Consider the following 12,463-nt stretch of genomic DNA (forward strand, 5'->3'; position numbering starts at 1 on the left):
CATGGATCAGGTCATGTGTTAGTGGTGTGAGTGCATGCGTGCATGTAGTTAGTGGCCAAGGTGTGGTGCGTATACGAGCGCTCAGCCTACTTAAGCCATTGTAATCAGTCTGATCATTTGAGAGAAACAAGAGTAGGGTGTATGTGCGCCCACGGCGGCGTTCGTGCGCCGGCCGGGAAATTTTTTGTTGTCTTCCTTCTTCTACCTCCGTCTGTGCGGTTGCGAGAGAGAGAGGGGGCAGCGGCGTTTGTCGCCGGAGAGCTGGTTCGGCGTGTGTCGCCGAGGCCAGCCCCAACAGACAAAGCCGATAGAGAAAGTAGTGGCATCAGGTTTCAGTCGAGGGTCTCAAGCTTGGCTTTTTGTGTCTCCAAATGAAGATAACATAAAAATGTAATACAGAGTTTAAAGGTGCCCTTATGATTTTCATATATGCATATGATGGGCTTTTACAAATATCCCTATCGAGAGGCAACCATGGACATAAGTATATTTATTATGTTGCAGGCCACTTTTTTTTACAGGAAAATTTTGACTAATAATTGGGCCAGGTTTTCGTACAATTTCTCCACCATATACTTTCCTTACAAACAATAACATTTTTCCAACTTTTAAACTAGAATCTTTAATTACTTTGATTTGTTTTGATCTGCGTTATAGAAGTATGAGCATTTATAAAGATTGTTTGAAAAGCTGAGCATTTGTATATGTATACAACCAAATTTTGGCATATATTAAACGCTTGTACCGCCCCCGTCCCACCAAAAGTGTCGCAATTTTGTCATAATTTAAATGTATCTATACACTATCTAGTAGGTAGATACATCTAAATTTTGATAAAGTTGAGACACTTTTGATGCTACGGAGGGAGTACTTGATAGTAGAAATATGACACATTTCATACAAAGCCGATAGTTATGAACACGCCCAAAATAACATGTAAAGTTGTAAACATGTATGACCAACTCCTTCTGCACAATATGTTCGATCCAGATACCAGCTTAGTCTTATATTCTAATCCCAAGTTTGACAATAAACATCAACAAATGGAATTTTCCAAATTCCGTGCTTAATTCGAGATTTTTTTATCTAATAATGAATCAAATTAGATAGGCACGCAACTTTTTGATGGAGTTTTTAATGAGGGACAAAACCTGATTTGTTGTTTAATACCTGAGATAGCTCAATGTGAGACACCGGGACGAATACACACACTATATATAGCATCAACATAGGACCCCCCCACGCGTGAGGTAGAGAAAACCCTAGAGAGGTGATCTTGTGGGCGTTCCACGCCACCACTCCTCCCTCGTCAATAGATCGTCGCCCCTCCTCCTCCGCTGGCTCGACCGATGTGGGAGTGTGGGGAGGCCCTGATCTAATGGCTAGAGTCATGGTTTTTCCCTGCTTTGAGGCTTTTAGTAGGGATCTCGGTCGACACTTCGTTGATGGCGGCGACGGTGCCGAGATGGCGAATAAATTTTCCCTGAGCTTCTCGATCTCGACGGTGTCGGCTGCGACGATGTTGATGGCTTATTGGCCTAGATTCCCGTCAGCCTCTCTTGTCGTTGAGGTTAGGGTTTGCAATGTTTTTCGGCACTGAGGCGGAGGATTCCCTTTGTATTTTTTCCTCCATCCTCTCCGCCTTGTTAGTGCGGCCTCCGGTGCCAGCATGAGGCGTATGGATATTTTTGGATATTAAGATCTTGAATATTTGGATCTTTCGACAGCATGACTTCGACAGTATCTTCTCCAAGCATTGTTTATGCAAGGTCATCACCTTGATGACTTCCCATACACAATCAACAATGGTGGGCTGTGTCTAACTGTCTATGATGGAGGAGCAGGGGCGGCGGCACACTATCAACTCGTTCATGAGGAAGAATGCCTTCACCCATAAGGACCACAATGTATTTTGTTTACTTTTCATGGTGTGCACTGTTGGTTTAGTCAACAGTGTCCTTTTCGCAAAGAAATAGCGTCAAGATAACAAAATAATTGTAGTGAATTAATTATCCCTATTTGGAAGATTTTCTCTATTATATTGCTCTATTATATCACTAGCTTCCACAAGAGAATGGTAGTGTGTTATTGCCATCACGTGGCTGATAGTAATCTACCATGATCTTTCAGAAAAAAATCTAACACGGGAGAGGATCTTGTAGATTACGTACGGTATCTTTTCTCCACTATTACTATCAAGAATCGATATAGAAGGAAAAAATAAAAGCAAATTAAAGGAAAATAAATAGAGCTATACACATACATGGTTTAATTCAAAACAAGCGGCTGAGTGTATGGTAGTTTCGAGGCCACGGTTTGAAATACCCTGGTGTCTAGGTTTCCTTCCAGACATTATAAAAGGAGGGCATGTATTCTAAGAAATACGAAAACTAGGAGAGATCAATTTCTATACAGTAGTTTACAATTTGCGACACCCAGCGGGATGGCTGAAGAGATTCGAAAGTGTGGTAGCCGCTTCAAGCACTTCCTAGCCTTTATCCCTCTGGTATGTAGAGCACACGGGTCTATCTGTCCCATAGTTTTCTTTTTAGTTTATGAAAGTCATGGCTAATGGCTTATTTTTCAGCCGAAAGTATATGCATATTTTTTTCACATTTTGTATGATCTGGTCCATTATATCCTCCCGAAAGTCATGGCTAATGGCTTATTTTTCAGCTAAAAACTATGTAGTCTAGATCTATATCTCAAGGCCATTTTGTAAGTTCGTGAGGCGGTGGCGAGCTAGCCCGCGCTTGTCGCAAGTAGGGGAACACACTTTGTCGTATACTCTACTAATGTTTTCTTTATATGTGATGTATCACACCTATTGATGGGATGCCAAGATAGTCCGTACTTTGAACTTTACATTTTACGTACTTGCACTTACCGGTGGAGTGTCGCGACAAATAAAAGCGTTAGATGAGTGGATACAATTGAATCTTGACTTCGAATGTCACTGCAAATGATACCTCTTGATGAGTAGAGCGCTCAAAATCTAAACTTAATACTTGCATCTTCTATCGAATGTCGCGACAAAAATTACCGTTGGACGAGTAGAAACACTTGGTGTCCTGCCTTACTACTTGCAACTACAAATCATAACTCATGAAAAATGTTACAATTGGATGAGTGGAGACACGTGGCAACATCCCTTGTCACATCCCCGTGAACCGAAAAAAATTATGATTGCGCAATCTTTTAAATATTTGATAAAGATTTTGATATTATATACATTAATGAGACGAGAAAATAACCGTTTCCACTCATGTATCAAAATATACACTAGTGACATTAATATTTGAATCAATATATATGAGAAAGGATGTCACTTTCTCCATATTAATTTTTCAATATTTTAAGTATTAATGACTTAGATTATAGTTTTTCTTCCTTTCTCAGTAGTTCCGATTCTGGATCTACCTTGTTTTTAATTTTGGCTTCAATCCTTGTATATATAACTTCTCCCGATCTTAAAGGAAATGACATGCAAGTATTTTGCATATTCTAAAAAAACAAAATAAACATATGCTTGAGTAGATTCGGTCCATCAAAATAACAATGTAACCTGTCATCATTTTGAACTTCACTTTTATGTACTTACACACTTACTGATGGAATATCACGACATCTCCGTTAGATGAGTGAAAACACTTGAATCTTGAGACTTGGAATGTCATGGCATCATTTTCCACGAATTAGCAGGGTAACACAATACACTTGAAGCAAAACAAAAAAATGTAAGCATAATATATCCACGAATGGCTCAGTAGATACGGTACATCAAAACAAAAATTGTAAGCACAATATCTCCACGAATTAGCAGGGTAACACAACACAGCCCTGACGCAACGTTGGTAAAGTATGTTTAGGTTTGGCGATGATATTGATAAATTATTTAGTATGAACATTGCTTTTGGATACTGTCCGTTGGAAACACTTAATTATATATACATGCATTGATATTTGATGTTTATATTAAGAGGCTCCAACTGTGTATGCATATGCAGGTTGCCAGTGGAGCGACTGTTCTCGTGGTAGCTCTGGCGTACATTTACGCCTCTAGGCATGTAAAAGAAGTCACTAGTGCTGCTGTGTCGAGCAACATGTACGCGTCGCTGGACCACGTTGCCGCCGGCATGCAGGCTATCCTGGCAGCCAACCATTCCGCCTTCATAGTTGCAGACTACCTAGCGGCTACGAGCAACATGAATCACTTATCTCACGTAACTGCCTTGATTTTGTTATGCTTTTTTTGGCAATGCATGCATGACTAATGTTGATGCAGTTTCCTTTCCGAACACAATCATTTAAAACTTTAAAAAATATAATATGTATTAATCACTTCAGTATATGTTTTGATATACAGTGATATAAATTTGAGCATTGAAGAATATATTTTGTAATATTGATTAATTATATGTGTACGCAAACCATGTTTTCTTAGTTGTAAAAATATTTTGCAATGCATGCACGACTAATTAGTAATTTTTATGCACTTTCCTTTCCAAACACAATCTTTAGATGGAAACGTAATACATACTAATCAATGTATTGTACAATGTAATATACTGTGATAAATTTGGGCATTTATGAAGATATTTTGAAATATTGAGTAGTTATTATGTGTGTATGCATAAATATTTTCTTACATGGAAAAATATGACCTCTTCATAAAATGTTAATTTGATAATTATGAATACGTCCAACAGCTAAGTTAGTTCAATTCTACTGTACTCTCATGAATTTCTCATGTATATTCTGGTACATGTTGACATGTTAGGTGGCAAAGAAAAAATACTATGATAAATTTGGGCATTTATGAAGATATTTTGAAATATTGAGTAATTATTTTGTGTGTATGCAAAAATATTTTCTTAGCTGGAAAAATATGGCCTCCTAACCTCTTCATACCATGTTAATTTGATAATTATGAACACGCCCAAAACAAGATGTAAACATGTATGTACGGCTAAATTAGTTCAAGTCTATTGTACTCTGAATTACTCATGTATATTCTGGTACGTGTTGACATGTCAGGCGGAACAAAACTTGTTTATGGCATTCGCAATGCAGCCGCACGTGGCCGAGATGTCATACGCCGGCGTCGACGGCTCCGCCTTCACCTACTACCGCGGCAAGGATGGCCGGCCCAGAAAGATGTTCGTCAGCCACCGCGGCAAGTGGTACAAGCAGGCCGCTGATCCGGCAACCGGCGGCCCCGTTGGACCTGTTGCGGTAGCGCCGCCGCCAAAACGCCTGCCCAACGCTGCACAGGCCCTAGCGGATGCCAAGAGCGGCTCACTGGTGGCCGTCAGTGCCGGGTTGGCCCGCCCCAGCGTCCAGATGGTGGTCTTCTCCGCGCTAGTCGGCGACGCCGGCGTGGTCTCCGCCTCCGTCCCCATTATGGACGTCCTACCGATCGCCGATCGGGCGGCTGTAGGCTTCGGCGCCGTGGACGCATACTACTCGATCACCGACACTAAGCACAACGCATCCACAGACTATAAACCTTTGGTCGTTGGTTCTGACGCGAAGAAGAAGAAGATGGAGGATCTGTTCTCAGAGATCAAATGCACCAAGTTCGCCGTTGACGCTCCCAAGCTAGAGCTCCACGACGTTCAGATCGGGTCCCACCAGAGGGAGTACACAGTCGCGTGCACGAACTTCGACCTCTCCGGAGAAGTACACCTGGTACGTGTGCATGAGCATCTTTTTTTTTATTAGGGGAGCATGCAGCATCCCTACATACTCTTTTTTTAGGGGATACACACACGTACTTCGTATACAGCATATCTAACAGGGACGGATCTAGCACGGTGGAAGGGTGGAGACCCGTACCATACTATGTCTGCGGAAAAACATTTTGATAGAAAGAATCATTTAGCTTTGAGCCCGGCCCAACAAAATGAACCGTCTTGCAAAAAAATGACTAATACTAGTTATTTTCCCTAGTTTATTATGTGACTTTGCATATCCAATATAAAATCTTGCTTCGCTCAGATGGGTCTAAGCCAGTCAATCCTATTGCGCTAGGAAAGTACTCTTACCTAATCAACCGCCGCATCTCGCAGCGTGCGCATCAGCAGGGCATCACTGTAGTATGAATCAACATAGGGCCGATAAAGATGTCGTTGGGAGATATAAGGATAGATGAGCAAATCTTTACCGTTGAATGCAAATCTAATGGTAGTAGAAACGTGATCTCGAGTGGGAGCAAAATTTCCTAACTATAGACATATGGACGGCCCATCTTTCTCCCTTTGCAAACACAGCACTACCAAATTAAGATTGGGTTTTAATAATTAGGTAATTATACCGTAGCACGTATTAAGAAGTCAGTATCTGCGAAATCTTTAGAAAACAAATGTCATTAACTATCCAGGATGATAAGGTGCATGCGTAGGTAAAAACTAGAAACTTTCCATGAGGGGAAGTGATGGAAAACAGATTTGTTTCCATATCACACATCTTGGCCAACACATCGCCCACGCACGCAGGCTGCGCGGAGCTCTAGCAATTGGCGAACCAGTGCCCGGCGGCTAACGGAGCAGCGGCCAGTACTGCCTCAGCTGAGGCAGAGCATGCCACAGGAGACGACGACGGGAGCAGCGGCCAGCAGAGCTGTGGAGGCGCGGCAGGCGACGGCGACCGGTCGACGGCAAAGCGTAGAGCAAAGTGTCCAGCGGTAGGTACTTTTCACGTCTTGAGCCGCATGCGCATAGAAGATTAGCTTAGCAGACCTAATTTTCTGGAAGCAAGCTTCTAAATCAGACAGTATGTCGCATTGAGATAAAAAAAAATTGTTTTGCAATGAATACCTAGCAACTGAAACCTAGCGCCCCCACTGCCTTCGTCGTACTATCAGCTAGCACGAACGCAGTATGCTTGAAAATTTTGGATTGATCACCGGTGCAACAACATAGTACTAACATCTACAGAGATAATCATGTCCTTCTTCTTCAGGGACTCCGGCTGGTGTGGCAAAAGGAGGCCATGTTCCACGAGATAGGGGTTGCCGTGGTCTCTGTCGTGTGCTTGCTCGCGGCCATAGCGGCTGTGGCGTGCTTCTTCATGGCACGGGCGCTGTGGCGGTCGGGGTCCTGGGAGGCGGCGCTCCAGGATGACCTCATGAGGCAGAAGGAAGCGCTCCAACAGGCAGAGCGCAAGAGCATGAATAAAAGCAACGCATTCGCGTCTGCCAGCCACGACATCCGCTCCTCGCTCGCTGCCGTCGCCGGACTTATCGATGTCTCCCGGACGGAGGCGCGGGCAAACCCCAACCTCACCTATTACCTCGACCAGATGGAGATTGGCACTAAGAAGCTCCTTGGTTAGTTCCATACATCCATATATCTCCCTACGTACCATGCATGCCATGTATACTTGCTACTTTTTTTGGAAGATCTGATCCGTCCATGGTAATTTAGCTAATTAATGTAATTACATCACTACAGATTTGCTCGTCATATAAAGTGAGGTTGCACAAATAATGATTTCACAATTTTTTTTGTAAAGTGTGCAACAGTTCAGTTCTACCTTTTTCCAGTAGAAAAAATGTACGTAGTCCACAATTTCTACAGTGTGCAGTTCTGTTTTTTGACGAGTTAAGACTCATTTAATTCCAAAGAAAAAATGTATATAATGTTTTGAGTAGTTCACAGTTATACATAGATGGTCGCATTCATGTTTTGTTGCAGATATACTTAACACCATACTAGACATGAGCAAGGTGGAGTCCGGGAAGATGCAATTGGAGGAGGTGCAGTTCAGCATGGCCGACGTCCTTGAAGAATCCATGGACATGGCGAACGTCGTCGGTATGTCTAGAGGCGTTGAGGTGGTTTGGGACCCATGTGACTTCTCTGTTCTTCGATGCGATGCGATCATCGGTGACTGCAAGCGCTTCAAACAGATCCTCGACAACCTTCTTGGAAATGCCATCAAGTTCACGCACGACGGCCATGTCGTGCTCCGCGCGTGGGCCAACCGCCCTATCGCAAGGACTTCCATCATCAGCACCCCATCTAGGTTCGCCCCCCGCTGGCGTGCAAGCGTGTTCTGTCGGTGGCTGCTAGGAAAAAGGGAAGAAGGTGCCGAGCAGAATGCTCGCCGATTACTTCTTCAGAATGATCCTAACGCCATTGAGTTTTACTTTGAGGTAATAGATACAGGTGTTGGGATTTCGAAGGAGAAAAGAGAATCTGTATTTGAAAACTACGTTCAGGTAAAGGAAGGGCATGGTGGCACCGGCCTAGGCTTAGGCATTGTCCAATCCTTTGTAAGTGGCTTTCGTTCTTATATTATTTTACTCATGTTAAACTACCACAATTAGAACAGTGATTCTAATGCTCTATTTTGTTAAAAGGATTTTCATAAAAAAATTGGAGGATTGCAATTCATAGAAAATTTTCTATATTTGTTGATTGATCGCAGGACTTAATAACATAAGGATTTTATTTTCTAACGATTCATTTGCACTATATCGATGATGAATTTTATATCCACTCAACCCTCTTGAAAATAATCCTTTGATTTCTTTAGAATGCCCTTTGTTTTTTCGGTGATACAATGAAAGAAATAAAAATCCCATAGGATTCAAATTAGCATTAAATTGCAATATTGTGTTTTAGAGTCCTGAAAATACTTTGCTTTTTACTGTGATCCAATCAAACAGTTGTACGACCGGATGCATAAATTATAGAGTAGTAAAATTTATACTCTTTTTCCTTTTGAAACTTTAGTAAAAATAACGGTTTATTTTTTTTGCTTTTTGAATTAGGATGGCTACATATTGATCCAAAAGCTAATTTTTTCATTAGGTTTAAAAACTAGAGACAACACTTATGTTGCTTTTGTTAATAACACGACTGCACAAGGTATTGTGTATTAGTGTACTTTTTGGTTTGCAGACTATGTATAACTTTGCAGGCTATGATGTTTTTTTACTTTGTATTTCTTATAATGTGTTACTTATTTGTTCTTCTTGTTTTGATAAGGTACGTTTGATGGGTGGCGAAATAAGCATCAAGGACAAAGAGCCAGAAGAAGCGGGAACGTGCTTCGGATTCAACGTCTTCCTCAAGATCAGCGACGCTGAAGAGGACATCGAGCACCGGAGGGCGGCGCTGTCCCTGTTCAGGGAGCCTGGCTGCTTCAAGGGTGGTCAGTGCGTCCTCCTAGTCCACGGGGACGAGACCCGGCGGATCCTCCAGACATGGATGGAGAACGTCGGGATGAAGGTCTGGCCCGTCCCGTGTGCCGAGCTCCTCGCCCCGACAATGGAGAAGGCACGCGCCGCCGTGGGCGCCTCGCCATCCAGGCCAGCGTCGATCTCTTCGTCGCAGGGCGGCGGTGATGACTTGGACGGTGTAGCTGACCGGTGCTTCAGCTCCAAAGAGATGGTCACACAGGTCCTGCGGAACAGCAGCGGCAACCATGCAGGGCACCTCCACCCGTTCGGCTTGCTCGTCATCGTCGATGTCTCTGGTGGGAGGCTCAACGAGATCATCCAGGAGGCGCCGAGCCTCGCGAGGATCAAGCACCAAGTTCCGTGCAAGGTGGCATGCATTACTGACCTCAAGACCTCCTCCGAGGATTTGAGGAGGCTCAAGGAGGCGGCGAGCTGCGACATGGACCTGCGCAAGCCGATCCACGGCTCCCGGCTGAGCAAGCTCCTCCAGGTCATGAGAGAGCTCCAGGCCTCTCCGTTTCCGCAACAACATTCACATCAAGTCGGGATCACCATCAATGAGCTGCCGGCGGCGGATCAGGCCACTGCCGTGTTGTCTGAAATCACATCTGCGGCGGCAGTGCCCCAGGATGTGGCTACAGTGCCCCAGGAGCCGCCCAGGCATGGAGACGACAAGCCTCTGGAGGCCACTGCAACATCGTCTGAAACCACGTCTGCGGCGGCAGTGCCCCAGGAGCCGCCCAAGCTTGAAGATGACAAGCCTCTGGAAGGGAAGCGCGTCCTGCTGGTGGAGGACACGAGGGTGCTGCAGCTTATCCAAAAGAAAATATTGAGCATGCTGGGTGCAACTGTTGTCGTAGCAGCGGATGGATCCGAGGCTGTGGCAACGTTTACCAATGCTCTTGAGATTTCAAGTGGTGGTGCGTCTTCAGAGGAACGGGTGGCCTTGCCCTACGACTTGATATTCATGGATTGCCAGGTACATTTCCATTTTCCATTTATCGATGCAAGCAAGTCAATTCAATCTTTTGTTTCTGATAACGGTTTTGACAGTACTCGATCTTATTTGTTTCCAGATGCCGGTGATGGACGGATACGAAGCGACAAAGCGCATCCGTGAGGAAGAGAGCCGTTACGGGATCCGCACCCCAATCATCGCTTTGACCGCGCACTCGGAGGAGGAGGACCTGCAGAAGACCATCCAAGCAGGGATGGATCTCCACCTGACTAAGCCAATACAAAAGGAGAAACTTGTTGAGGCTGTTCATCAGGTGTGGAACTAGCTTCAAAGTTTGGCGTATGGTATTGTGCAGTATTTGTTTGGGTGATGTGATTTTGTAGTGGAGTTTTCAGGGAATTCCATAATTGCGTCTAGTCTACCGCATCTGGTCAATTCTACCCATCTGGGCTTTTACTAAAGATTATTTGCTCAGCGTGAAAAAAGAGATGTACTATGATATTGGTTGGCTTATGTTGTTTTTATGTATTTGTATATGGGGTGTGATTCACTGAGCTACAGAGAATTCCACAATTGTACTTGACTCTAGTGCGTCTGGTCAATTCTATTTGTTCCAAGTTCTCCTACAAAGCATGCTTTACTGGAAGGGTGCTGCTTTCACTTCTGAATTTCATATTTTATTCCTGGTTCCGTGTACAAAAAACTACTGTATTCCTGGTTGTAGAACTAAAACAAGTACCAGCTTGTGCCAGCTTGATGCTGTAAGAGCATCTCCAGTCGCGTCCCCCAAACCATCCCTCAAACCGCGCCGGATCGAGCGTTTGGGGGACGTGTTTTGTTCGTGCCGCGTTTGGGGGACGTCGCTCCCCAGCCGCGTCCCCCAAACGCCGCCCCCAAACAGAAATTCAAATAGATGCAATCAAAAGAGTTCCCGTCGATTCGTCGCGATCAGAGTAGCGGCGATCATATTACAGACCGCTGGTGCATGCAAATTAGAAGAAGGGGTTGGGCGACGGCGTCGTTTCCTGAGTCGACGCAGGCCCGTCGAGCACGATGACCTCGTCGCGATCTGCCTGTTGATGTGCATGGTGCGTCTGCTCCGTCGCCGACGCAGAGGTCAACGCAGGTGTAGCAGTAGAAGACGCGTCAGCCGGCTCTTGCTGCGCTGCCGCTGCCGCCGATGCCGCTGCCAGGGCCGCCGCGTCCGCCGCCGCCATTTTGGCTTCGATGTCGTCGAGGATCTGGCCTTTGAAGAAGTTGTGCGCCGCTCGCGTCCGGGGAGACATTCCCTCTGTCGACGTTCTCAGCAGGGACATGTCGTCCCTGCGTTTCTTGAGCTCCAGCTTCTCCTCTTGCCTCTTGAGCAACTCGGCCCACCTTTGGTCGGCCTTCTTGTCGCGGGAGATGGCATCCAGATCAATGGCGTCCTTCCCCTTGGACAGCGACAAGCGCGTCAACCGCCATTTCTCATTCATTTTGAGCTTGGCATAGCAATGCATGAGCACGAAAGACTTGTGACCTTCCGAGTTCCTCGAGTACAACTCCATGGCCCTATCAAACTAACAAAAGGAAGCAGAGTCATTTCATCGAACAGAATGTAGGCGCTACGGAATATGGAAGAAAGAGCCGTACCAGTTGGGCGACGTAGGCGCCGCTGTCGCCTCTGGTCTCTAAGTCCTGATGGTACCCATGGAAGGAGTTCACCGACGTCTGGATGATGGCCCATCACGTCGACATTGCTTTCTGGCTCCTCTTCATTGTCACTTTGTTGTAGTCGTTGTTGATCAGCTTGCGCTCATCGAACTCGGCCTTGATCCTCGCCCAATACTTCCCAGATTTTTGGTTGGCGCCGATGATGGAGTCATGGCTCACCGTCGCCCACGACTCACACAGACAAAGATCTTCCAGAACCGTCCACTTCGGGCCTCGTGTGCCCGACGCCTTCTTCTTCTTCTTCTTCGTCCTCACGCCGTCCGCGTCTACCTCCACGAGATCATCGTCACCGGCACCGGCACCCTCATCGTCCTCTTCCTCGCCGCCCTCTTCGTCCTCCTCGTCGTCCTCCATCCCGTCCTCTTCCTCGTCGTCCTCCTCCTCAACCCCGTCGTCCTCCTCAGCAGCGGCGCCGTCATATTCGAGCGGACCCCTGCGGCCGGTGAAAGGGTTGCCGTCCGGACCGGGTCCTGGCTCGCGCTGCTCGTACGCCGGGGAGTAGAGGTTGTTGGGGTTGAAGCCGCTTTGCGGCAGCGCATCCTGGTAGTGCGGCGACAAGTTAGGCGTCACGCACCCGGGAGTGGCGGAGGGGCCGTCGTTGT

At 45.7% G+C, this 12,463-nt stretch overlaps 1 protein-coding gene across 1 annotated transcript; it reads left to right on the forward strand.

The window, feature by feature from the left end:
• Positions 1-2,443: 2,443 nt before the first annotated feature.
• On the forward strand, positions 2,444-10,473 carry LOC124697456 (probable histidine kinase 2). Its single transcript, XM_047230043.1, has 8 exons — positions 2,444-2,506; positions 4,008-4,223; positions 5,038-5,163; positions 6,964-7,330; positions 7,698-8,278; positions 8,997-9,803; positions 9,876-10,169; positions 10,267-10,473. The coding sequence occupies exons 1-8, from the start codon at positions 2,444-2,446 to the stop codon at positions 10,471-10,473; spliced, it is 2,661 nt and encodes an 886-aa protein (XP_047085999.1).
• Positions 10,474-12,463: the final 1,990 nt, after the last annotated feature.

This window comes from Lolium rigidum, chromosome 3, assembly GCF_022539505.1.
Source record: "Lolium rigidum isolate FL_2022 chromosome 3, APGP_CSIRO_Lrig_0.1, whole genome shotgun sequence".
Lineage (NCBI taxonomy): Eukaryota > Viridiplantae > Streptophyta > Magnoliopsida > Poales > Poaceae > Lolium > Lolium rigidum.